This window comes from Nomascus leucogenys, chromosome 15 (genome assembly GCF_006542625.1).
Source record: "Nomascus leucogenys isolate Asia chromosome 15, Asia_NLE_v1, whole genome shotgun sequence".
NCBI lineage: Eukaryota > Metazoa > Chordata > Mammalia > Primates > Hylobatidae > Nomascus > Nomascus leucogenys.
The window spans coordinates 24,435,193-24,462,912 of NC_044395.1; the positions used below are offsets into that span (position 1 = coordinate 24,435,193).

The following is a 27,720-nucleotide window of genomic DNA, read 5'->3' on the forward strand; positions in this document are numbered from 1 at the left end:
GGCCTAAGTGACAGAGTAAGACCCAGTCCCCCCTCCCCACGAAAAAAAAAACAAAACTACTCAATAGTTATTAAGCATCAAATGATACTTCAAGTTCTTCCTAATCACTTTTTACATGTGAATTAGTTTAAAATCTTATTTTGCAGAACTAGTCAGTTTAGTTCAAGCAAATTATCTGCACATACATACATATTTTATATTTTCCTAATAAAACGTGAATTCCCTGATGGCATTCCTTGTCTTGTTCACCTATGTGTCCCCAATGGGCATAACACAATGCTGTATGTCAAGCATTGTACTAGACAAATATTTATATAAATGATCAAGCTGCAATAATACACATGAAGCTAACTCAATTGTCTTATAACCTCTTTCTAATAATTTGTTCTGCTCTTCCTCACAATTAGTCCAAGTTAGTTGATGTTTTATTATATTTCCAAAGACCGTACTGTGTACCCCTTTGTTAACTTTTATGAATTTATTTATAGTAAAGATAAGGATACAAATGTCTTCTACACATAGGTGGTAATCTGTGGTGCTCGCCACTCCCTCCCTCCTGGGACTGACACACTGCAGCCCCATCCTTGCGTGAGAGAATGGCGCCACCTGGGGCTGTGCAACGTGTCAGCCTGTTCATTCCCTTCTCCAGCTCAAGACAGAGAAACACAATTCATTCATAAGGTTTCCATTCTGTTATAGGCAGAGATTTATAAATCAGCATTATTTTTCAAAGAGTACAAAGTTAAACCATTCTGCTTAGAAAACAATAAACACATCCAATCATTTTTCCTCTAGTTTAGTCAAAACAGAGATCAAACTTCTTTGATAGCATTATAATGTCTACGTTCAGACTTAGACTTCAGAATCAAAATTTTGAAATATTTATTTATAAGGTTAATAACTATCTTTGAAGTTAAGCAGTTTACTGAGCAATTAAATATTTTTGTCCATACACATTCAGATTTAACTACTACTATAAATAAAATAGTCATAATTTCTCCAGTTTCAGTCTGAACACACAGCTTATAGTAATAAGACACAGGTTCTAGTACAGATTTTCTAATTAGTGGTATGGCCCTAAACAAGCCAGGTTAGATCTCTGCCTTCACCCACATCAAACAGGAATAATAATATATTTCCTTAACCTATCTTGTAGGTAAACAGATGAGATTATATAAAAACATTTTGCTAAAGTTGATAAACAAACATAAGAAAAAATATGTAAGGTTTTTCTATCACATTAACTATTTTTTAATATTTGATTGACATTTTTGTAATATAACCAAAATAAAAATTGCATACTTTCAAGAATGACAAAATTCAGTAGTTATGCAAGGTGAATTAAAATAGTAAAGCCAGTCATAATACGCAGTCCACCCATCCATGTTCTCATTTAATCACTTTAAGAAATAATAATTATAAAAATAGGTAAAATTACATGAAAATATTCCTATTTGTTCTAGTTCAGGAGGTCTTGCCCACATCAAGGGATTGTCTGGCATCAGCCACTGTTTCAGGCACTCGAACAGTCATATTGTCCATAGATTTTGTCAAACAGATTTGGCAGCCCAACCGTGATCTGTATGGAAAACGGGGAAGGTATGGTTTAGTATTACATATATATATATATTCACAAGGCAATGCAGTTGTTTAAGATAGTCTTTATGTTTTCTTACCCAAAGCAGTCAGGGAACTTATTAACCTTTTAAATTTCCTTTATGTCAAAACAGATATAACCAACTCTATCAACTAGAGAGTAACAAAAGGTAAATATGAATACAATAAACTTGGTGTACCAAAGCTTCATTTTAGCCTTTAGTTTCTATTATCTATTAACTGTTTCACCAGACCACTACTTTTTGGTCAAAGAGCTGACAAGCAAGGAAACAAACAGAAGGCACAATGGTGGAGAACTGGGGTTATTAGCAAGGCGAAGAAAATGATTAATCAATTCCTAGATAATTAAAACCACACAGACTATAAAAGAAAGCTACACTTTTTAAAGCTTTTAAAAGAAGAAATCTGGAATAAATACATAGACTTAAGTCATCAATTATAAAAGCATTTTTTTTCTCAAATTTTTACCATCTCTGAAAATCAAGAAACATCTTAAAATCAATGGAATCTTACAATCACTGCTACACTGTCAGGTAATGGTCATGTCACAGCTACAAATTTGTTGACAATATTCATACAGGGGTCCCTTCAACTTAGTTATGCAAAGTATGTAAGTACCATATGTCGAATTTACCTACCTTTCAAAATAGTCTAAAAAGATTACAAAATGAAAATGAGGAAGAATACAGAAAGAAAGCAGGGTGTAAATTTGGAATTAATAAATATTTGTCATTTTAAGAATGACTATAATTTCCTTTTTTTTTTTTTGCAGAATTACTACCAATTTTATTTTGTGTTTATTTTCCTTCTTTTTTTTTTTTTTTTTTTTTTTTTTAGACAGGGTCTGGCTCTGTCACCCAGGCTGGAGAGCACTGACATGATTTCAGCTCACTGTAACCTCTACCTCCCAGGCCCTGCTGATCCTCCCACCTCAGCCTCCTAAGTAGCTGGGACTACAGGCATGCACCACCATGCTTGAATAATTTTTGTATTTTTTGTAGAGACAAGGTTTCACCATGTTGCTTAGGCTGGTCTCAACCTCCTGGGCTCAAGTGATCTATCTGCCTCAGCTTCCCAAAGTGTTGGGATAACAGGCATGAGCCACCGCACTCAGCCATTTTCTTTTCTTAGCAGCGATATATAATTCAAATCTATGTCTAGATAAGTCTAAATAACTCTTTCAATATGCAGAAAATATGTTAAGTGATAACACTGTGCCATATTTGAATTAGCAGTGCTTTTATCTTCCTTAGTGGCATATGAAAAGAAATGTTAATCTTACGATTGACATGTCTTCAATTTGATGAAATGTGATATTCAGGTCTTGGTTTTACTAATGTATTCATCAAGCATTTATTGAGCACCTAAAGGCACAATACTAAATGTCAATGAGGAAGAGCAAATCAACTCCACACTTTATTGAACACCTCTTATTTTCTGGGCATTGGGATGCACTAAAGAGACAGCATCAGAGTTACAGCCAAAGAGACCAGCAGTGCAGAATCCAGCACTTAATATACTATGTTCACAGGCAACTTGCTTAACCTCACCAAATGCTGGTTTCCTAACCTAATCTTCAAGATGAGCAGAATTCCTCACAGGACTGCTGTGAGGATTGGTTGCTAATGCCAGCATTAATGAGTCAACTTTCAATCAAACGGATGAGATTAGACACATTCAGATAGTTAACATGTAAGACTGTGGCAAATGCCACCGACAGAGAAAGCCAAATGGCTCTGAGAGGTCTAAGAAAAAAGCCCTTACTTCAGGCCACAGGAGGTGTTGTCCACAATGGGCTTTGGAGGATAGGTAGGATTTACTATTTAGTACAAGATAAAGGAGAAAAGTATGTGAGGCAAAGGCAACACAACGCAGAGAAGCTCAAGTCACATTTAAGGCAAGATGGGTGTTTTAGCTCGGTTGCTGCACAGCGTAAACAAGGACAACGGGAATGATGGGCCAGAAAAGTGGCCAGAGCCACAGGCAGCTGTGAATATCAGTTAAGGGGCCTGTGTTTCACTGGTGAGCAAGGAGGAACCACCAGGAAGTTTTGGAGTAAAGGAGTATGCTTAACCATGAGAAATACTGATTACTAATAGAAAAAAATCCCCTCTACCAAGAGTTCTTTATTTGTAGAATTGGAAACAGCCTTCACAATACTCAATTATGCATTAAGCTCTGTCTGCAAGAGAGAAAAAGTGGCAAGCCAATTTGAACAAATTCATTAAGACAGCAGTGAGCTCTAGAGAGTCTGTTGATTACTCTTGGTATTCATATATAGATAGCAAGATGATGCTGGTCTTCAAGGAACAGTTACTTTAGTAAGGGAAACAGTTATCAGTGAAACATGGCAGGGTACCACAAGTGTGGTGATAGAAGAACAATAAGTCTGTTATGGGAACACAGAAAGAGACGGAACAAAAAGCTTCTGCTCACTCTAGAGAATAAGGCAGTGGTGCTCCGTGGCTAGTTTCTCGCTCTCCTACTTCTTCTACCCCTTAAAGATCTCTGGCTCCAAGATCCACCAGTATAGATGGTGTCTCGTACTTCTAGAGAAGGAGACAGACAACAAGGCTCCCCTGATTTCACACTTTGAGTCCCACAACATTTTGACACTTCTGCAAACCTGGAAGGTATTTTCTCCAGTCACTCTTGCCACATATCCCTGATGGTGAAAATACACTGGGTATTGGGTTTACTTTAGTTCTAGGATTTGGTTTTCGACTCAGAGAAGCAGCTTGAAATAGTAAAAGACTAAGGGCTTTGGGGCCCAGCATAGCTGGATTTAAATCAGGGGTGTTACCCACTAGCTGTGCAGCCTTAAGCAAATCTGCGATAACTAAACCTTGTTTCCCCATCTACAACATGGTGATAGTACTGCCTAACCCTGAAGGTTAGAAATAATATTTAAGTGCCTAGGCATTACAGGAAGTTCCTAACAGATAGGTCGATATGATGGTAGTTACAATGCTAACGACTACCATTTAATGAAGGCTTTCTCCACCAAGCACTGTTCTGACAGCTTCACGTACATTTCTACATTAACTCCACACAGCAATGCTGTGAGGTAGGTACGATTATTATCCTCATCTTACATATAAGGAATCTGAGGCTTCTGTGTAGATTATCCATGCAAACTGGTGGCAGGGAGCAATGATGATCACCCAATGTAAACTCACAGGTAATTCCTGAATCTCCCTTTCCATCAACTATTAATTTTGCAAGCAGTTGGTGACCTCTATTGTGAATCTGGCATTGAAGATACAATGGTAAAATAAGACATGGCTGCTCCTCTAATGGGAAAAGGGAAAGAGGTAACCAGTACGAAAAAAAACAGTGAGGCTGTCCATGTATCATCCATCCATCCGTCAACAATCAAGGTTAAGGACAACCAATAAAACACTGAAGCCAGGCACAGTGGCTCATGCCTGTAATCCCAGCACTTTGGGAGGCCAAGGCGGGCAAATCATGAGGTCAGGAGTTCGAAACAGCCTGGCCAACATGGTGAAACCGCATCTCTACTAAAAATACAAAAATTAGCTGGGCACGGTGGCAGGCACCTGTAATCCCAGCTAGTCGGGAAGCTGAGGCAGGAGAATTGCTTGAACCTGGGAGGCAGAGGTTACAGTGAGCCAAGATCGTGCCACCGCACTCCAGCAAGGGTGACAAAGCAAGACTGTCTCAAAAAAAAAAAAAAGAAAGAAAGAAACAATGGTGTTTTTGCTTAAAAATTAAAAACATTTACATAGTATTTAAAGTAAGTATATGAACTAAAAGGCTGAATTTTCTTATTTCTTTTTCTGAAACTTTGATACCCTAAAAATAAGTTTACATGCGGTTACCAGCTTTGAACAAAATTCTTTCCATTCCAAATATGTCAATGTGTTTTGTAAATGCTACCTGTGAAACCCATTATACTCTTTCCCACAAAGTATTTCTACTAAAATGCTGTGTACTTAAGAATACCAGCTATAAAACACCATAAAAGCTATTCCTTGCTCTCTATTACGTAGCTCTAAAACTTGGAAATTTTATCATCAATACTCTTGCTAGCTTACATTTATTATAGACCTTTTGTATCTAACTGTAGCTCTCCCTCTTCCCTTTCTTTTCAATTAGAATATTATCTATTACATGCATCTACAAATTGTAACTGTATAAAAGGGCAAGCAGTTAGCTATGATTTAACTCTCTTATTAAGAGACACAATTCTCAGAACCAAATTAATACAGTCATTGGATTTATAGTTTCTGTGTTAAGGGGAAAAAAGGAGGTGCTCATAGAGAACATGGCACTGAAGATGTGAGAGGACAGGCAGACAGTAGCCACAATCCACTCTGCTTTGGTGTCCAAAGAGACACTATTTCACCAGTTTCTCTTCCCAGGGTTATCAGTCTCACATCCACCAAGAGGGAAATGAACTATAAAAGGAACAAAATGATTCTTCTTCTCTAAATAAACACAGATGACCTGAAAATGTTTGTGAGGATTAAATGAGGTAGTTTATATTAAGTGTATAACAAAATTGTAGCTATATAATACACATGAATAAAACTATTATTACTATTATCTTTAATTTTAAAAAAATTATTTGTCATTAAGGTCACAAAACTAGAGTTAAACAAAGCCAACCTTAATTAAGTAATATGCCCTCACTGTTTCTTACCCCTTGAAACAGTATATCAGCTAGCTACCTTCATTGACTCCAATCGAAAGACTAGATAATTTTTAAAAAATATATCACTTGATGTCACTTGCTACTGTAAATCTCACCACTTTTAAGAGTAACTCTATCTATTAATTAATAACAAGAATAAGCTCTGATTACTTTAAGGTACACTTAGAAAAAGAACTATTCATTTTAACATAATTACTATTATATATTAAGTTTCTGTAAAAACTCTGTTCTCTCAAATAGGTAAATTGTGTTCAATTATCAAATATAAAAGCATTAGATTTAACCCCTCCATTCAGTTGTGATATATATTAGTTCCTGGAGTAAAAAGAGACTAAAGAAGAGGTGTTAGGATCTAGAACTTATACTTCCAATACTTCCAATTAATTTGTTTAACTTCTGTAAAGTTTCACAAGGTCTAAACTGTAGAACAGTGAAAACAAAGAGAAATGCCACATATCTGATACTCAAAATCTGTGACTGTTATTTAACCTGGTAGAACACTATTACATTCATGCGTCTGGTCTTACATAGACAACATAATAAAACATCTATGTTCCCAGATCATTATTACAATTGAAGCAGTCCAAAAATCTTACCTGTCTGTTAGTCCATATGCCAGATCGAGCATGTCATTCTCCTCATCAGTGATTGCATCTAACTTCTCATATATGTGATCTTCAAAGATGAGGTGACAGGTTGAACAAGCCAGGGTTCCCTCACATGCACCTGACAAAAGCAACAAACACTGAACATAGTCCCTTCTACATCAGACGATTCAAACCTGGTTCAGTAAAGGTTTCTAAATGTTAGAATCAGCATTAGAATATATAAGTGAGGCCAGGCACAGTGGCTCACACCTGTAATCCCAGCGCTTTGGGAGGCCCAAGCAGGCAGATCACTTGAGGTCAGGAGTTCGAGACCAGCATGGCCAATATGGTGAAATCCTGTCTTTACTAAAAAGACAAAAATTAGCCAGGCATGGTGGCACATGCTTGTAGTCCCAGCTACTAGGGAAGCTGAGGCAGAAGAATCACTTGAACCCTGAGGTTATACTCTAGCCAGGGTGACAGAGTAAGACTGTCTCAAAAAAAAAAAAAATAGAATACATAAATGAAAGGTGAAAATGAAGAGAATAGGGGCAACAACCCTCCATCTCCTGCCGCCCGCGCACACACACACGCATGAGTTTGAAATCCCTCACGTTATATTATTTCACAAAGCTTCTGGCGTGGTGCTGTGAAGGAATACCTATGAAAATATAGTCCTAACAGACAGCTTACAAGTTAATAAGCTGAGACATGCATACATATAAAAATGTGTGCAATTTTAAACTTACATAGTAATTACTGACATAATAGCGATGAAAGTTACGGTATATAAGAGGAACTAGAAAGCAATCAAACCTGTGGCTAAATTAAGTTCAATGTTCTTCCCTCTCAATCTCTCCTTGTAATTTGGACAGAATCAAGTCATTTTAAAATAAGTCACTGTGGTCTTAAATAATCAGAATATTTATCCTGTTCCATTTTTTAAGTCATTAATTTAACAGTTGTTTACTGAGTACACATCGTATGCCAGATACTGTGATGAGAGAACTAAAACGTCACCTTGTCCAACTAAACCAGGACGAATCTGCTCTGTAACATTCCTTTCCTGGTATTACTCAGCCTTCGCTTGAAAATCTCCTGGCAAAGAAACCGACACCACGTAAGTCAGCCAATTTTGCATTCGGCTGTCTTCCACCAAGCTAAAGTCTGCCACTCTGTAACTAGCACCTACTGGTCCAATGCTATCTCATGGAGTTTAATCCTTCTAAAGGATAGCTTTTCATTTATTTGAGATCATTCTTCCTTTTCCCAGCTGAGCATCCCCAGGTCCTTCCACTAGGTCCTTCCACTGTTTCTTACATAACACAGTTCTAAATCCCATTCCTCAGGCCAGTTGGGCTTTTCTTAAAATATGGCATCCAGAACACATTAGTATCCCAGGGGAGGACCTGACAACAGAGGCGTGCAGAATCACAGTCTGGTTAAATCTGACTTTAAAACTGATTCAGGTTTGTTTTTACAAAGTTTTTTAAAGCCACTGTACAATTTCAAAGAATGTAGAGTCCTCAGAGTAACTTTAGTTTGATTTATATTCTCTTTTGGTCACTAAACATTATATGAAATATAATATAACCACTGTTAACAACTAGTAACCTTCTTAATTTTCCTCTGAATGGATCATTTTAACTAGAGTTGTTCCTTCCTTATAATTTAAGCATTTATTATTCATATTTTACTGTAAGGAAAAAAAAAAAAAACAGGACGGGCATGGTGGCTCACACCTGTAATCCTAGCACTTCGGGAGGCTGAGGCAGATGGATCACGTGAGGTTCGAGACCAGCCTGGCTAACATAGTGAAACCCTGTCTCTACTAAAAATACAAAAACTAGCTGGGCGTGGTGGTGCGCACCTGTAATCCCAGCTACTCGGGAGGCTGAGGCAAGAGAATCACTTGAACCTGGGAAGCAGAGGATGCAGTGAGCTGAGATCACCCCACTGCACTGCAGCCTGCGCGACACAGTGAGACTCCCTCTCAAAAAAAAAAACAAAAAAACAAAAAAACACCATTGTGAAGTTTCTCTAAATCTTCATTTTTATTAAATCCAATTCAAAGCAATAATAGAATTATGGGAAAGGGAGACCATATAGTGAACTTCAGAGTTAGGGGCATGGGCTCTTAGCCAGACTTCCTCCCTTCAACCACAGCTTTCCTTTTTACTAACCCTGTCACCTTGGGCTACTTTACCTTCCATGTCTCAGTTTCCTCAAGAGTAACTATACTAACCTCACATAGTAGTTCCAAGAATTACACATGACTGTATACTTAATATATATGAATATACATACTGGCAACCATGACTGGCAGATAGTATGTACTATGTAAGTGTTGGTAAACATTATTATTATTATCTGGAAGTTACAGAAACTCTTAGAGTAATTCAACTTTATTTGTAAACGTAAGAGGAATTAAGTTCCAGAAGTTAAAGAAATGGACTAAGGTCATACCACCAGTTAGAGATAAGTTATGACTTCAATTTAAGTTTCCCAATGCTGTAAGCAACTAATAATTATTGTACCGCCATACAATAATGTAAGTTGCCTTACTTATATATTAAATGGAGAGAAAAGGCTCATATGCCAACAAATCCCTCCTGAAAAACAAAGGACATTGCTTTTTGTACCAGTGGCCAGTCGAAATGAAGAGTTACCATCTTGTTCTAGCTGTTCATAGACTTCAAATTCTCCCCCTCTTCCCTGGGAAGCTTCAATTCTTTTAACCTTCTCTTAAAGGTATTATTCTATTCTCTTATTTAAATTTTCATGGCTGTTCTCAGGAACCTTGGCAATTATTTCCACATCTTGCTTAAGTTGCTAAGCTCAGCGCTGAAGAGACTATTCTAATAAGAATTTGAAAAATGCTGAATATTTACAGATTAACTTTTGGTGCCTACACACTAAGTTCCTATTATACATTCTAGTCCCGTATTTATTCTTTAAATGAACACATCACATTCATGATCCCTCATTATTTTATGGTCCTTTTCTGCCACAAAAACTTGCCAACAATTTATCCTTTCTTATTCTTTGTACTAGGAAGAAGTTCAAATATAATAGAAATGATAAGACTCAGAATGAAATCAGCCTATGTGAGAGAGCTAACACTAAACCAGAGAAAGCTAATGGCCAGACTCTGTTAGAACAACTATCACTACAGAAACAATCTGTAGCAAGGGTTCCCAAGACCCCATGGATAGCACGTATGAACTATTCTGTCCTTGCCATGGTCAGGGCTCAAAGAAAAAATAAAAAAGTAAAAAGAAACTTTCAATCTTGCAAAAATCCGGCCGGGCGCAGTGGCTCACGCTTGTAATCCCAGCACTTTGGGAGGCCGAGGCGGGCGGATCACGAGGTCAGGAGATCGAGACCACGGTGAAACCCCGTCTCTACTAAAAATACAAAAAATTAGCCGGGCGTGGTGGCGGGCGCCTGTAGTCCCAGCTACTCGGAGAGGCTGAGGCAGGAGAATGGCGTGAACCCGGGAGGTGGAGCTTGCAGTGAGCCGAGATCGCGCCACTGCACTCCAGCCTGGGTGAAAGAGCAAGACTCCGTCTCAAAAAAAAAAAAATTCCATAAGAAGACAGATGAGTAGTTTTCTAGAGTTTGAGATTTAACCTATATATATGGTTTATTAAAAAATAAAGAATTTTAGAGAATATTGGAGACACCTAACCAAAAAGGGTATTTAGGAAAGAAAAAAAAAACCTGCAAAAATAAGGTAAATATTTGGTATAAAAAAGAGCCTAAAAGTGTAAGAAGAACAAGAGGCTATTTAAGAAAAAAAAAAAAAAGTTACTCCTTTTCTGTTTTCTTTATCTCATAAAATATTGTTCAGTTCTATGCGGTGTTTTGTTTTGTTTGTTTTTTGAGACAGAGTCTTACTCTTGTTGCCTGGACTGGAGTGTAATGGTGCGACATCGGCTCACGGCAACCTCCGCCTCCTGGGTTCAAGTGATTCTCCTGCCTCAGCCTCCTGAAGTAGCTGAGATTACAGGCATAAGCCACCACGCCTGGCTAACTTTTGTATTTTTAGCAGAGACGGGGTTTCACCATGTTGTCCGGGCTGGTCTCAAACTCCTGACCTCAGGTGATCTGCCTGCCTCAGCCTCCCAAAGTGCTGGGGTTACAGGCGCAAGCCACCACACCTGGCCAGTTCTATGAGTTTTAATGTATGTACAGACTTGTGTAACCACCACCACACTGAGGGTACAGAGCAGCTTCATCAGCCCAAAACTTTTAATTCCCTTTTGCTGTTGCTTTGCTGTCACAGTCTACCCCATCCCTAACCCCTGGTAACCACTGAGCTGTTCTCTATCACTGCAGTTTAGTCTTTTCCAGAATGTTCATATAAATAGAATCATACAGTGTATGACTGAAACTGGCTTCTTTCACTCAACACAATGCGTCTGAGATTCATCCAATGTGTTGCATGTATCTATAGTTTGCTCCCTTTCATTGCTGAGAAGCATTCCACTGTTTGAATGTCCCATGGTTTGTTTCTAGTAGGTATCTGGTGGTGTCACATTGTGACTTTCATTCACATTTTCTCCAAGAAATTAAAGGTGTAAAATATCTTTTTTTTTAACTTTGCCTTATTTTTTTCCCAAAGCCACTTGGGAGTATGACATCACTATTAGTCTCTTGTGCCTCTAGAAGAAAACTCTAAACAACACAGAGTCGTTCACACGTACAAGTTCAGGTCCAGATGCCCCTCAATCTTTTTATGAGCTTAACTGCCATCTCTAAATTCTCCTTGGTGAAGCGTCTGTTCATATCTTTTGCCCATTTTTTAACTGGGTTGTTTTCTTACTGTTAAGTTTGGAGAGCTTTTTACATAGTCGGGATACAAGTCCTTTCATTGGATATGTGATTTACAAGTATTTTCTCCCAGTCTGTAGTTTGGCTTTTCAGTGCCTTAACAGTGTCTTTGGAAGAACAAAAGTTTTTAATTTTGATGAACTCTAATTTATTTTTCTTATATATAAGAATTTATATATAAATTCTTTTCCAGTCATGTCTAAGAATTCTTTGCCTACCTACCCACAGATCCTAAAGATTTTTTCTTGTTCTTTCTTTTAGGAGTTTACAGTTCTAAGTTCTACATTTAGATCTAAGTCAATTTTGCATTAATGTTTTTTGTTTGTTTGTTTGTTTGTTTTTTTGAGACGGAGTCTCGCTCTGTTGCCCAGGCTGGAGTGCAGTGGCGCAGTCTTGGCTCACTGCAAGCTCCGCCTCCCGGGCTCACGCCATTGTCCTGCCTCAGCCTCTCCGAGTAGCTGGGACTACAGGCGCCCGCCACCATGCCCAGCTAATTTTTTTTGTATTTTTAGTAGAGATGGGGTTTCACCGTGGTCTCGATCTCCTGACCTCGTGATCCGCCCGCCTCAGCCTCCCAAAGTGCTGGGATTACAAGCGTGAGCCACCGCGCCCGGCATTAATGTTTTTATAAGATGTGAGGTTTAGGTTGATGCACCTTTTTTTCCCACATGAATATCCAATTGATTCAACATCATTTGTTGAAAAGAATACCCTTTCTTCACTAATTGCTTTGCACCTTTGTCAAAAACCAATTGGCCATTGCCAAGAGGTGGAAATAACCCAAATATCTCTCAAGTGATAAAGAGACAAAGAAAATGTGGTATACATCCATAAAATGAAATATTATTTGGCCACAAAAAGGAATGAAGTATACATACTAAAACACAGATGAATGTTGAAAACATTATGTTAAGTGGAAGCCGTTCACAAAGGACCACATATTATATGATTCCATTGATGTGAAATGTCCAGAATAGGCAAATCTATAGATACAGAAAGTAGTGGCTGCTCAGGGCTAGGGAAATGGGGGATTGAGAGGTGCTAGCTAAAGAGTCTGGGGTTTCTTTTCGAAGCGATGAAAATGTTTTAAGGTGATGTTGCACAACTCTGAATATACTAAAAAAAATTCACTGTATACTTTAAACAGGTGAATTGTTTGGTATTTGAATGATATCTCAATAAAGCTATTACCAAAAAAACTGCCCATCTTTTATGGGTCTATCACTGAACTCTTTATTCTGTTTCACTGATCTACATGTTTGCTTGTCTCTCTGCTGCTATTATACTGTCTTCATCACTGTGGTGTCATCGTAAGTCTTAAGGCCTGTACTGTACTTCTTCTAACTATTCTTCTTTTAAAATTGTTTTGGCTATTCTAGTTTCTTTGCTTTTCCATAAACATTTTGTTAGATTTAAACCTAAAATTTTCATTTCAGGAAGCTATTATAAATGGGTTTTTTTTAGTTTTCATTTCCAAACATTCACTGTTAAGTACACAGCAATACAACTGGTGTGTGTGTGTGTGTGTGTGTGTGTGTGTGTGTGTGTGTGTGTGTTGACCTTATATTCTAGGACCTTGCTAAACTTACTTATTAGTTCTCAGAATGTTTTTGTAGATTCCTTGTGACTTTCTTCATAAACAATCATGTCATCTAAAACCAGTTTTATTTTTTCAATCTAATGCCTTTTCTTTCTCTGGCCTTAACACACTGGTTAAGACATCCAGTGTGATGTTAAATAGGAGTGGTGAAAGTAGACATCCTTGCCTTGTCTTCAATTTTACAGGAAAGACATTCCATTTTTCACCATTAAGCATGATGTTAGTTATAAAGTTTTTTGTAGATTCCCTTTATCAGCACCTTATTTTGCACAGAGTTGATCTGGCACTGCCTTCTTATTTCCAGTTAAAACATGAGAACGGCCACCAATTCTCTCTCTTTTGACACAGAGAGTTCAGAGCCATAATGAGCATCCCTATAGCTCCCAACTGCACTGGAGCCACAGCCTCAGATGCCAAAGGCTATCCGCAGAAACAAAGTGGATAACATTGTTATTAGGCCTCATCTTCTAAGTCTTCTTCAGCATCACAGAATTCACAGGCTCCTATCCACCATGGTATCTTCTGCACTGAGAATCACCCATGCATATATTCCCACTATCAGACTCGGGTGCAACAGAGAGAAAGGAGTCTCTGTTTTGTGTGTGTGTGTGCGTATCTGTGTCTGTGTGTGTGTAGGGTGGGGCCAGGGAGTTAAGGTGTTCCTGGTGTGTGTGTGTGTGTGTGTGTGTGTGTGTGTGTGTGTGTGTTTGTGTGTGTAGGGTGGGTCCTGATCTGGGATTAGAAGGTACAGGCTGGGCATGGTGGTTCATGCCTATAATCCCAGCACTTTGGGAGGCCACAGTATGAGGATCTCTTGAGGACAGGAGTTTGAGAACAGCCTGGGCAACATAGCAAGATTCCATTTCTACCAAAAATTTAAAAAATTAGCTGGGTGTGGCGACTCACACCTGTAGTCCCAGCTACTTGGGAGGCTGAGGCAGGAGGATCACCTGAGCCCAGGAGGTCAAGGCTGCAGTGAGCTACAATCATGCCACTACACTTCAGCCTGGGTGACAAAGCAAGATCCCACCTCTTTCTGTTTGAAGTTTTGGGGTACATGTGCAGGATGTGCAGGTTACATAAGTAAATGTGTGCCATGGTGGTTTCCTGCACCTATCAACCCATCACCTAGATATTAAGCCCCACATGCATTAGCTCTTTTCCCTAGTGCTTTCCCCTCTGCACCCTCCCCCAAGCAGGCCCCAGTAAGTGTTGTTCCCTTCCCTGTGTCCATGTGTTCTCTTTGTTCAGCTCCCACTTATAAGTGAGAACACGCGGTATTTGGTTTTCTGTTCCTGCATTAGTTTGCTGAGGATAATGGCTTCCAGCTCCATCTATGTCCCTGCAAAGGACATGATCTTGTTCCTTCTATGGCTGCACAGTATTCCATGGTGTATATGTACATTTTCTTTATCCAGTCTATCATTGATTGGCATTTGGATTGATTCAATGTCTTTGCTATTGCGAATAGTGCTACTATGTATCTTTATAACAGAATGATTTATATTCCTTTGGGTATATACCCAGTAATGAGATTGCTGGGTCAAATGGTATTTCCAGTTCTAAATCTTGGAGGAATCACCACACTGTCTTCCACAATGGTTGAACTAATTTACATTCCCACCAACAGTGTAAAAGTGTTCATATTTCTCTGTAACTTCACCGCATCTGTTGTTTCTTGACTTTTTAATAATCACCATTCTGACTGGCGTGAGAACCTGTCTCTTTAAAAAAGTAGAAGAAAGAAGCAGCAGCAGCTACAATTACAAGAGTTAGAAGGTGCAATGCATTTTATCCCAAAGCACAAGTTATAAATGGTGATTAAGTCAGTTGTGAAGAAATAGGTTCTGTGTGTCGGCTCAAAAATTTAGCCAACATTATTTTTTATGGGAAAACAAATTCCAAATAACAAGCAGCTGACCTGAAAATAGATTAAGGAAACAAAACCTATTCACAAAATGGGGAGTTTTTTTTTTTTTTTTTTGGCTTTTCATATACACAGAGAACCCTACAAAACAAACAGTGGAAGATAACCTATAAAACTATAAAAGAATAAAGGATATAAAAAGTAACAAACAACAACTGCAAGGCTAAAACTTGCAGCTGATCACAATATGGGTATAATAATATATGATGTATATGAAGGAAGGAGGTGCAAAAGTTATATAACTTATTATATACACAGCCCCAGAGTAATACTGGTGGCTGTCAGCTTTTAGTGTCTTTATAAGTGGTTGGCTATATAAAAGTAAATGAATAGGGAAAATGTGTATGTCTATGTGTAACATGTATGTACATGTGTATATATACATGGATATACATATATGTAAACACAAAGTGATGTTTTATGAGAAATGCATTCTCAAAGATTTTGAAAAATTGTACGAGTCTCATATTTCAAGAATTATTTTCTCAAAGAAACAAAATAGAAAAGTGGATTCCTAAAGTTTAAAAATCTAAAATCCTCAAACTTTTTTTAAAAATATACTTAAGTAGAACAAACATTTGAAATAAAATTCTTTTCATTACTATGTCCACCTTTCAAACAACCAAAAACACATCATGTCTTACAGCAGTCCCGGGCCACAGGCCACACAGCAGGTGAGCAGAGGGCAAGCGAGGGAAGCTTCATCTGTATTGACAACTGCTCGCCATTGCTCACATTACTGTCTGAGCTCCACCTCTGTCAGATCAGCAGCTGCATTAGATTCTCATAGGATGAGAACCCTACTGTGAACTGCACATGTGGGGGATCTAGGGTGCACCCTCCTTATGAGAATCTAATGCCTGATGATCTGTTACTGTCTCCCATCACCTCCAGATGGGACCTAGATCCAGTTGCTGGAAAACAAGCTCAGGGCTCCCACTGATTCTACCTTACGATGAGTTGTAAAATTATTTCATTATATGATACAGTGTAGTAATAATAGAAATAAAGTGCAAAATAAATGTAATGCACTTGAATCATCCCAAATCCATCCCCACCCCAACGTTGTCCATGGAAAATTTGTCTTCCACGAAACCAGTCCCTAGTGCCAAAAAGGTTGGGGGCCACTGCCTTAGGAAATAGAATGGTAGTTACCAGTGGATGGGAGTGGGGGTGAGGAAATGAAATGGGCATGTGCTGTTCAAAGGCTACAAAGTTTCAGTTAGGGGGAATTTGTGTTTAATATCTCTAGCACAGGCCGGGCACAGTGGCTCATGCCTGTAATCCCAGTACTTTAGAAGGCCGAGGCAGGCAAACTGTTTGAGGTCAAGTATTCGAGACCAGCCTGGCCAACATGGTGAAACCCCATCTTTACTAAAAATACAAAAATTAGCTGGGTGTGGTGGTGCTCACCTATAATCCCAGCCACTAGGGAGGCTGAGGCACAAGAATCACTTCAACCCAGGAGGTGGAGGCTGCAGTGAGCCAACATCATGCCACTGCACTCCAGCCTGAGTGAGAGAGTGAGACTCTGTTTCAAAATGTTATAAAAAATTAATTTTAAAAATCTATAGCAACAGCATGGTGACTGCAGTTAATAATAGTGTATTGTGTATTTCAAAAGTTACTAACAGTAAATTTCAGATGTCTCATCACAAAAAATAAGTGAGGTGAAGGATATGTTTATTATCTTAAGTTAATCATTCCACATTGTATACATGTATCAAAACATCACACTGTACCTATCCCATAAATACAATTATGATCGGTCAATTAAAATTAATAATAATAACATACTTCATGCCTTAGCACAGATAACAACCTGATTTAGCAACACCTTACAGCAACACTGATATTAGCCCCTGGTGCCAGCATTTTAGCCACCATCCTGGCTTGGTTATACAACAATTTTCATGAACTTAAAAGTACATACATTTTAGTACTGCTTTGATTTTGTTGACATTCTGGCTAACAATTCAGAGTGCTTTCTCCTAAATTAACAGTAGTATGTATCATGGCAGGTTTTTGGCTTTCTTCTTAGCATGAGGTTTTTGGCTTTCTTCTTAGCATTTTGTTACATCTAACCTCTATTCCAAAATAACTCATTTTCAGATACATTTTTCAGTATTAGTACTTAATGCTTGGCTGAAACTGATACAGGCTTTAAAAATGATTTTAAATTATAACCACAGTTTAAAATATCATCACCATAGTCAAGAAAATCATACAGATATTCAGATGTCTATAAACAGCGTGGTTCACATGGTGATGACAAAGGCTGGCAGGGATTTGTTTATTAGCTAAAATGGTCCATCTTTAGCTGCAGTAACAAACGTAAAATTTACAACTCACACAGCCTGCCAGCTTAAAATTATAGGATTCCTGACAACAGTTTTGATTTTCACAATGCTTCTGATTTTGCTAGAGTAAGAATCTCAATACTGTTAATCTGCACAATTTCAAATATATGCATATAAAATAACCTGAAGAATACTAAGGCATGCTTACTAATTTCAAGGTTGGTGAACTCATGAACCAGTTTTGTTTTTTTAAAACAGGAATAATGATAGTAAGTACTTGGGCAAATCCTCAGAAGTTGTAGCTGTGAAATTAATTCCTAGAGAAAGTCAGATCTCTGCAGACTGCTGCTCCTTTCCTTTCATGTAACTTGAGTGTTTGCCAATGGGAAAAGACATTTCGTGTGTGTGTATCTCATATTAAGATCATTTTGTATTATCTCCTACAATGCTGACAATACAATTGCCTGCCCCAACACCTAACCCCTTTCCCAAACAAAAATCTAGAGGATGGCTGCATGGGAATATTATATATTAGAAATGGAAATTATGTGTAAACATAAAATCTAATTTTCTAGAGTAAAGATTGATCTAGCATAGTCAGAAATACATTATATCAATAGGGACTCAAGCATGAGGGGAATAAATATAAACTTATACAAACACAATCAGGATCTTCCAATTTGTATAATTTCCCTCAAAACAGACACATGAAGAAAATAGGTAATATTGAAGAAAAAAAATGTCTTGAGAGTACACTAGGTAAGTTGAATCTCAGGTGTGTAACTGCCCCCTAGTGACAGAATATTATGATACACTCTGAAAACAGGTTACCTGCATCATCCAAAAGATCTATATTAATATAAAAGTTGGCAATGAGAATGTTTATAAGTTTGAACTGTTTCCAAAATTTATGACTGTCCCTTTTTATTCATTTGTTCACTTATTACTTCATTTCATATACAATGAGGAATTAAACAGGAATGACTTTATCCCTCATCGCAGTCTATTGGGAAAGATACACAAGAAATATACAATTACTAAAGTGTGACAAATACTATGAAACAAGTGAACAAGATGCTGAGAAGGAGGATAATGGGTTCAGGGTAACAAGAGAACCACTACTTTAGACTGGGTGGCTGGGCAAAGGCTCGCTAAGGAAGTATATAAATTGAGATTTGATAGATGAAAAGCTAAATTTTGGGGATGGGAAGAGAGAGGGATGTGTCTCAGGGAGAGGGTAAAGTATATACAAAGTCTCAAAGGTACGAATTTTGGGTGAGTTCAAGCTCTTGAGAAAAGGCCAGTATCACCAAAGTGAGACAAAGAACAATGAGAAAAAAAACAAAAAAGAGGAAGAGTGGCAGATAGGGCCAGATAATGCAGAGCCTTTTACGGCTGGGAATACAGATTTTATCCTATGTGAAAAGGAAGACACTCATGGTTGTTTGTTTGTTTGTTTGTTTGTTTGTTTGTTTGTTTTTCTGACGGAGTCACACTTTGCTGCCAGACTGGAGTGCAGTGGTGCGATCTCGGCTCACTGCAACCTCCGACTCCCTGGTTCAAGGAATTCTCCTGCCTCAGCCTCCCAAGTAGCTGGGATTATAGGCATGCACCACCATGTCCAGCTGTTTTTTTTGTTTGTTTGCTTGCTTGTTTTTTGTATTTTTAGTAGAGACGGGGTTTCATTATGTTGGCCAGGATGGTCTCGATCTCTTGACCTCGTGATCTTGGGTTTTTTTTTTTTTTTTTTTTTCAAGATGGAGTCTTACTCTGTAACCCAGGCTGGAGTGAAATGGTGCAATTTCACCTCACTGCAATCTCTGACTCCTGGGTTAAAGCAATTCTCCTGCCTCAGCCTCCCAAGTAGCTGAAATTACAGGTGCGTGCCACCACACCTGGCTAATTTTTGTATTTTTAGTAGAGACGGGTTTTCACCATGTTGCCCAGGCTGGTCTCAAACTTGTGACCTTGTGATCCACCCACCTAGGCCTCCCAAAGTGCTGGGATTACAGGCATCAGCCACTGTGCCTGGCCCACTCATGGCTTTTAATCAGGGGACTATGTCTGATTTCTGTTAGGACAAATTACCTGGCTGTTAAACTCCAGAGCAGAAGCAGGTTAGCACAGCTCCAGGCGCACAGTGGCTAGCCAGCCCCACGTGGCGACTGTAGGGATGGAGCCAACAGGACGTGCTGGAGGTGAATCTTGGGGGCACAACTGGCAGGAGGTGCCGATGGACTGGATGTCAGGTTGGGGAGACAGAGGAAGGAATGGTGCTCTATGGTTTCAGGTTCGAACAGCCGGGTGGTGCTCATTACTGAGATAGGAAAGACTCGAGGAAGGACAGGTTTCATCAGGAGGAAAAAAAGCCAAAAGCTGTTTTAAATATGTTAGGCTTCCAAGAAGAGATGTAAAGCAAGAAGTTACATCTGTAAATCAGGGCTCAGAGGAGAGGTCTGAGCTAAGGACGTAAATTTAAGAGTTTATCAACATCTAGAAAGGATTTAAGGTCACAGAACGGATGAGATCACCCAGGGAGAAACTGTAAAGAAACTAAGTACTTCGGTCAGCCATGTTTAGAGTATGGTGTTCATCTGTATGACTTATGACAAGTGCAGTATTTAGATGGGCTTCTGAATTCAGCCTTAGGAATTAATGAAACAGCTGCCCCCATAATGTTGTGGTAATAAGCTCTTCTTTATAACGATAACATTGCACCCTTCCTCATTTCATTTCTCTCATCTTTATTCTAGAAAGAAGCTTAGGCTTAACTCTATCTTTGGTGAATCTAGTTTAGCTTACTTATCTCAAGCTTATCTTTAAATACAAAGATTTGTGGACATGTCAGGATACTTCATCTTTAAAGCTTTTCTTCTGAGTCTGAATATGTGAATTTCTATGATACCAGCAGAATTTTTAAATTATATTTACATTAAATTTTCTATATTTCTTGGGTATTGGGAAAAAAGATTATTTCAGTGCTTATCTCTGTGTGATGATATGAAGTGTTAAATTCTTTTTAAATGTATTTTTAAAATTTGCTATAATGAACAATCAATCTGTATTAATACCTATGTTAACAATATTAACTAATATTTATTTAGCACTTGCTTGGATTTACTCATTTGATCTTTACAGCAACTTTATGAGGTAGATATTAATATTATCCCTGCTTTACAGATGAAAAGATGAGTAATGAGTAGGTTAGATACCCAACCCAAGGTCACAAAGCTGAAAAAGTGATAGAGCTGGGAAAGAAGCCCAGGCAGGACATTCTTCCATTCCAACCAATGACTTTCAGAAAAAACTTTATTTAACTGTGACTCACAGTACGAATTTCATTTTACATCATGACCCAGTACATATATACTTGTAAAATAGCTAAATAAACGTTTCACAAGATAATACCCTTGCAAAAGATGGTATGTTTTTGTATGTTCTGTTCTTTTTGATTTCTTTAAAATGCTAGTTGGGAGTGACTAAATTGATTTCGTGACCCTGTAATAGTTCTCACCCGCAGTTTAAAAAAAAACTGTACTGTAATATATAGTCACAGGTGATGAAGAAAAAAATACTTTTAAAAACTTAAAAGAATACTTTCAAGTATTAAGATCATAATACTTATGTTTTAATTTAGAAGAAATTAATATAAAGGAATCCACACAAATTATTTATGCAAAAAGTATTTTACACTATTTTGAGAATATGTAACTTCATGTAAAATAGCAGTTGGAAGCCATTTAAATAAATCTTTAAAATTTTCGTCTTCACAATTTTTATCAAATAGGACATTTAAAGAGCTTTTGCTAACCTATAAAAATAAACAATACCTCATCAGAAAAATAAGCAAATAATACTGCCCAAAGCAATTTACAGATTCAACACTATTCCTATCAAACTACCAACATCATTTTTCACAGAATTATAAAAAAACTATTCTAAAATTCATACAGAATTGATGCAAGGTAGACGGGCCCCAAAATTGGGGCTTAGCCCAGAAAGGTTCTTAGCTTTGCCCAGGGAAGGATTCAGGGCGAGTCGGTCGTGTTAAATAGCAACTTTCACTGAAGCAGCAGCGTATAGCAGCAGCAGAAGAAGTAGGACTCCTTGTGGAGCAGGGCTACCCCATAGGCAGTGTGCCCAGAGGAGCAGCTCAGAGGTTGTTCTGCAGATACATACATACATATATATATATATTTTTTGTTTTGTTTTTTGTTTTTTGCTTTTTTTTTTTTTGAGACAGTCTTGCTCGGTCACCCAGGATGGAGTACAGAGGTGCGATCTCAGCTCACTGCAACCTCCGCCTCCTAGATTCAAGTGATTTTGGTGCCTCAGCCTCCCAAGGAGCTGGGACTACATGTGTATGCCACCACACCTGGCTAATTTTTGTATTTTTAGTAGAGACAGGGTTTTACCATGTTGGTCAGGCTAGTCTCGAACTCCTCACCTCAAGAGAGCTGCCCGCCTTGGCCTCCCAAAGTGCCAGGATTGCAGGCATGAGCAACCGCGCCCGGCCAGCACTTACTCTTTTTAAGAGACTCCGTATTCAATAATGGTGCTGGGATATCTGGCTAGCCATATGCAGAGGTCTGAACTTAGACTCCCTACCTTTCACCATATACAAAAATTAACCCAAAATGGATCAAAGATTTAAATGTAGGACCTCAAACTATAAAAAAGACAATCAAGGAAATACTCTTCTACACATTGGATTGGCAAAGGATTTTTGGCTAAGTCTCCAAAAGCAATTGCAACAAAAGCAAAAATTGGTAAGTGGGACCTAATTAAACAAAGAGCTTCTAGACAGCAAAAGAAACTAGCAACAAAGTAAACAGACAACCTACAGAGTGGGAGAAAATATTCACCAACTATGCATCTAACAAAGGTCTAATATCCAGAATCTACAGGGAACTTAAATCAACAAGCAAAAAACAACCTCATTAAAAAATAGGCAAAGGACATGAACAGACACTTCTCAAAAAAAGCCATACAAGCAGCCAACAAACATGAAAAAAATGCTCCACACCACTCAGTTGAGTGTCTGTGGCTTTTCCAGGCATACCATGCAAGCTTCAGTGGACCTACCATTCTGAGGTTTGGAGGACAGTGGTCCTCTTCTCACAGCTCCACTAGGCGGTGCCCCAATAGGGACTCTGTGTGGGGGCTCCAACCCCACATTTCCCTTCTGCACTTCCCTAGCAGAAGTTCTCCATGAGAGCCCTGCCTCTGCAAAAAACTACTGCCTGGAACATCTAGGCATTTCCATACATCCTCTGAAATCTAGGTGGAGGTTCCCAAGCCCCAATTCTTGACTTCTGTACACTAGCAGGCTCAATACCACATGGAAGCTGCCAAGGCTTCAGGTTTGCACACTCTGAAGCCACATCCCTAGCTCTTCATTGGCCCATTTCAGCCACGGCTGGGACAGCTGGGACGCAGGGCACCAAGTCCCTAGGCTGTACACAGCAAGGGGGCCCTGGGCCCAGCCCACAAAACCACTTTTTCCTCCTAGGCTTCCAGGCCTGTGATGGGAGTGGCTGCCATGAAGATCTCTGACATGCCCTGGAGACATTTTCCCCAGTATCTCAGGGATTAACTTTCAGCTCCTCATTTGTTATCCAAATTTCTACAGCCAGCTTGAATTTCTCCCCAGAAAATGGGGTTTTCTTTTCTATTGCATTGTCAGGCTGCAAATTTTCCAAACTTTTTTTATGCTTTGTTTCCTTTTAAAACTGAATGCCTTTAACAGCACCTAAGTCACCTCTTGAATGATTTGCGGCTTAGAAATTTCTTCTGCCAGATACCCTAAGTATCATCTCTTAAGTTCAAAGTTCCACAAATCTCTAGGGCAGGGGCAAAATGCACTAGTCTCTTTGCTAAAACGTAGCAAGTCACCTTTACTCCAATTCCCAACAATTTCCTCATCTCCATCTGAGACCACCTCAGCCTGAATTTCAGTGTCCATATCATTATCAGCATTTTGGCCAAAGCCATTCCACAAGTCTCTAGGGAGTTCCAAACTTTCCCATATTTTCCTGTCTTCTCCTGAGCTCTCCAAACTGTTCCAATGTCTGCCTGTTACCCCGTTTCAAAGTCGCTTCCACGTTTGGGGTATCTTTTCAGCAGCACCCTACTCCTGGTACCAATTTGCTTTATTAGTCCATTTTCAAACTGCTGACAAAGACATATCCGAAACTGGGTAATTTATACAGGAAAAAGTGTTTAATGGACTTACCGTTCCATGTGGCTGAGGAAGCCTCACAATACTGGTGGAAGGCAAGGAGAAGCAAGTCATATCTTACACAGATGGCAGCAGGCAAGCAGAGACCTTGTGCAGGGAAACTCCCTCTTACAAAATTGTCAGATCTTGTGAGACTCACTCACTATCACAAGAACAGCATAAGAAAGACCTGCCCCCAGGATTCAATTACCTCCCACTGGGTCCCTCCTACAACAGGTGGGAATTCAAGATGAGATTTGGGTGTGGACACAGCCAGACCACCACTATTGTTTTCCATTACCCTTCACCAAGTGATTTTTTTGTGAGCTTAAAAATATTCCTACTGTAATGCCTTTTTAAAATCCTATTTTCTAAGTACTTTTGTCTTTACAGTATCTACACCTAAATTAACAGCACCAAATGTCAGGCTGATTGTTTAGCCTTTTTCTGTGTTAGATCATGTTTAGCATACATTCCAACGTTATTGATTTGGGACGTATTTCAGTACCACACCATCACTAAATGAAAGTTTAGTTAACACTGTTATGAGATATTAAGATTAAAAATTTTTTCAACAGCACAACAGCCACAACTTCCAATGCACACAAACAATAGCATGGTTTCCCCACTTCTGTCAAAGATCAGAAAATATTTCTACCAGCTAAAGTGGCTCCACCATATGGCAGAAATCAAAAAATTCTTTGAAATAAATAAAAGCAGAGACACAGATACCAAAATCTCTGGGATGCAGCAAAAGTGGTGTTAAGATGAAGTTTAGAGCACTGAACACCTATACTGAGAAGTTAAAGATCTCAAATTTACAATCTAACATTAACCTAGAAGAATTTGAAAAACAAAAACCCTAAAGCTAGCAGAAGAAAAGAAATACCCAAACTCAAAGCAGAACTGAACAAAACTGAGACCCAAAAATCTATACAAAGGATCAACAAAACCAAAAGTTGCTTTTCTGAAAGAATAAACAAAATGGATAGACCACTAGCTAGATTAACAAAGAAAAAAAAGAGATGATCCAAATAAGCACAATCAGAAATGACAAAGATAGCATTACAACCAATCCCATAAAGATACAAAGATCCTAGAGACTATTATCAGCACCCCATGCACACAAACTAGAAAACCTAGACACAGACCAAAGGAACAGAATAGAGAACCGAGAAATAAAGTCATACATCTAGAAAATCTGATCTTTGACAAAGTCAACAAGAACAAGCAATGAGGAAAGAACTCCCTATTCAGTAAACAGTGCTGGGATTGCTGGCTATTATACGCAGAAGAATGAAACTAGACCCCTACCTATCACTGTATACAAAATTTAACTCAAAATAGATTAAAGACTTAAATGTAACCTAAAGCTACAAAAGTCCTAGAATAAAACCTCAGAAATGCTCTCCTGGAAATTGGCCTTGGCAAAGAATTTTTATGACTAAGTCCTCAAAAGCAATTGCAACAAAAACAAAAATTGACAAATGGGACCTGATTAAAGAGCTTCGACACATTAAAGAAACTATCAACAAAGTAAACACCCTACAAAATGAGAAAAAATATTCACAAACTATGCATCCAACAAAGGTCTAATATCCAGAATCAATAGGGAACTTAAACAGATTAACAAGCAAAAAACCAAATATCCTCATTAAAAAGCGGGCAGAGGTCAGGCATTGTGGCCCACGCCTATAATCCCAGCACTTTGGGAGGCCGAGGTGGGCGGATCACTTGAGGTCAGGAATTCAAGACCAGCCTGGCCAATGCAGCAAAATCCTGTCTCTACTAAAAATATAAAAATTTGCTGGGCGTGGTGGCACACCTTTATAATTCCAGCTACCCGGGAGACTGAGGCAGGAGAATCGCTTGAACTTGGGAGGTGAAGGTTGCAGTGAGCTGAGACTGCGCCACTGCACTCCAGCCTGGGTGACGGTAAGACTTCGTCTCAAAAATAAGTAAATAAATGTTAAAAAAAAAAAAAAAAAAAAGAAGACATACAAGTGGTCAACAAACATGAAACATGAAAAAATACTCCACTCTGCAAATCAAAACCACAATGAGATACCATCTCGCACCAGTCATAAAGAATATCATTAAAAAGTCAAAAAATTACAGATGTTGGCAAGGCTGCAGAGAAAAGGAAACACTTAGTGCTGGTGGGAATGTAAATTAGTTAAGCCACTGCAGAAAGCAGTTTGGAGATTTCTCAAAGAACTAAAAATGGAACTACCATTCAACCAAGCAATCCCAGTACTGGGTACATACCCAAGGGAAAACACATCATTCTACCAAAAGACACATGCTCTTGTATGTTTACCTCAGCACTATTCATAATAGCAAAGATATGGAATCAATCTGGCTGCCTGTCAATGGTGGATTGGATAAAGAAAATGTAGTACACATATACCACAGAATACACAGCCATAAAAAGAATAAAACTATGTCCTTTCCAGCAATATGGATACAGCTCAAGGCCATTATCCTGAGTAAATTAACACAGAACCAGAAAAGCAAAGTGTTCTCACTTATAAGTGCAAGCTAAATACTGGGTCCCATGGACATAAAGTTGGGAACAGTAGATACTGGGCACCACCAGAGGGGGAAGGGAGAGGGGCAAGGAGGAAAACTACCTATTGGTTTCCAAGCGTACTGCCTAGGTGACAGGATCACTCACACTCGACTTCAGCATCACATGATACATCCATTTAACAAACCTGCACATGTACTCCCTGAATCTAAATAAAAGTTGGAAAAAAAAGACATGAACAGACACCTCTCAAAAGAAGACACAGACATAAAAGCGGCCAACAAACATATGGAAAAATGTTCAACATCACTAATCACCAGAGAAATACAAATCAAAACCACAATGAGATATACCATCTTGACTTCAAGACAGGATTGAGTCTTAGCCCTCTCACTTGCTGCATGTATAACCAGGGAAACTTAATTTCCATGAGACTCAAGTTTCTTCAACTATCAAATGGAGAGTTAAAAAAAAAAACTACTTCATTTAACATATGCTGGAATACAGTATACACTCAAATTCTAGTTGTTATAATTATTTTAAAACTAGCAAAAAAAAATTAGATTTAGTATTCACGGATGGGCATGGTGGCTCACACCTGTAATGCCAGCACTTTGGGAGGCCAAGGCAGGAAGATCTTTTGAGCCCAGGAGTTCAAGACCAGGCTGGGCAATGTGGCAAAACCCTGTCTCTACAAAAAATACAAAATTCAGCCAGGTGTGATGGTGCACCTGCAGTCCCAGCTACTCAGGAGGCGGAGTCAGGAGGATCATTTGAGTCCAGGAGATCAAGGCTGCAGTGAACTGTGATTGCACGACTGCACTCCAGCCTGGGTGACAGAGCAAGATCCTGCCTCAGAAAATGTTTAAAGAGATATTCAGCAAATATTATTGAGTGCCAACTCTGGACAAAGCCTACTCCATGAGGTTACTCAGGTAACCTCATAGAGTACACAAAGACTAATATCTAATAAGAGAGACAGCCATTCTCTCTAAAAAGGAAAACTGTTACAAGCATTAACAAAGAGAGGTAGATTTAATACATCATGGGAAAACAGAAGAAAGATAAATTAATTCTGATCTAGAAATGGTTCTTTAAAGGGTAATGTGAACAGTGCCTTGAAAGAAGCAGAGACAGATATGCTCCTTGAACCTTATTCCAGACCAGTGGTTCTCAAACTTGAACATGCATCAAAATCACACAGACAGCTGTTACAACATACAATGCTGGACCTATCCCAGACTTTGTGACTCAGTAAGTCTGGGGCAGGGATAGGGGCGGTGGGTGGGGGAGGAGTGTCTGAGAATCTGCATTTCCCAGGTGACACTAATGCTAATGGTCAAGGAAACCCTCTGAGAACTGCTAATCTAAACACACAGTGCTTGAACAAAACTGACAGGTGATATACAGGGTACGCCTGAGGAA

The 27,720-nt window shown here is 38.7% G+C and overlaps 1 protein-coding gene across 2 annotated transcripts in view; it reads right to left on the reverse strand.

The window, feature by feature from the left end:
* Positions 1 to 463: 463 nt before the first annotated feature.
* Positions 464 to 27,720, reverse strand: part of FDX1 (ferredoxin 1) — a 33,791-nt gene continuing 6,534 nt past the window's right edge. The window contains exons 3-4 of one of the 2 annotated variants that reach the window (XM_003253472.4): positions 6,892 to 7,021; positions 464 to 1,579 (exon numbers count right to left, since the gene is read on the reverse strand). In XM_003253472.4, coding sequence (XP_003253520.2) covers positions 1,465 to 1,579; positions 6,892 to 7,021 — 245 coding nt within the window. In that variant the 3' untranslated portion in view covers positions 464 to 1,464. Of the gene's footprint in view, positions 1,580 to 6,891; positions 7,022 to 19,633; positions 19,878 to 27,720 lie in introns of those variants that run through there. The other variant, XR_004033675.1, reaches the window with a different exon arrangement.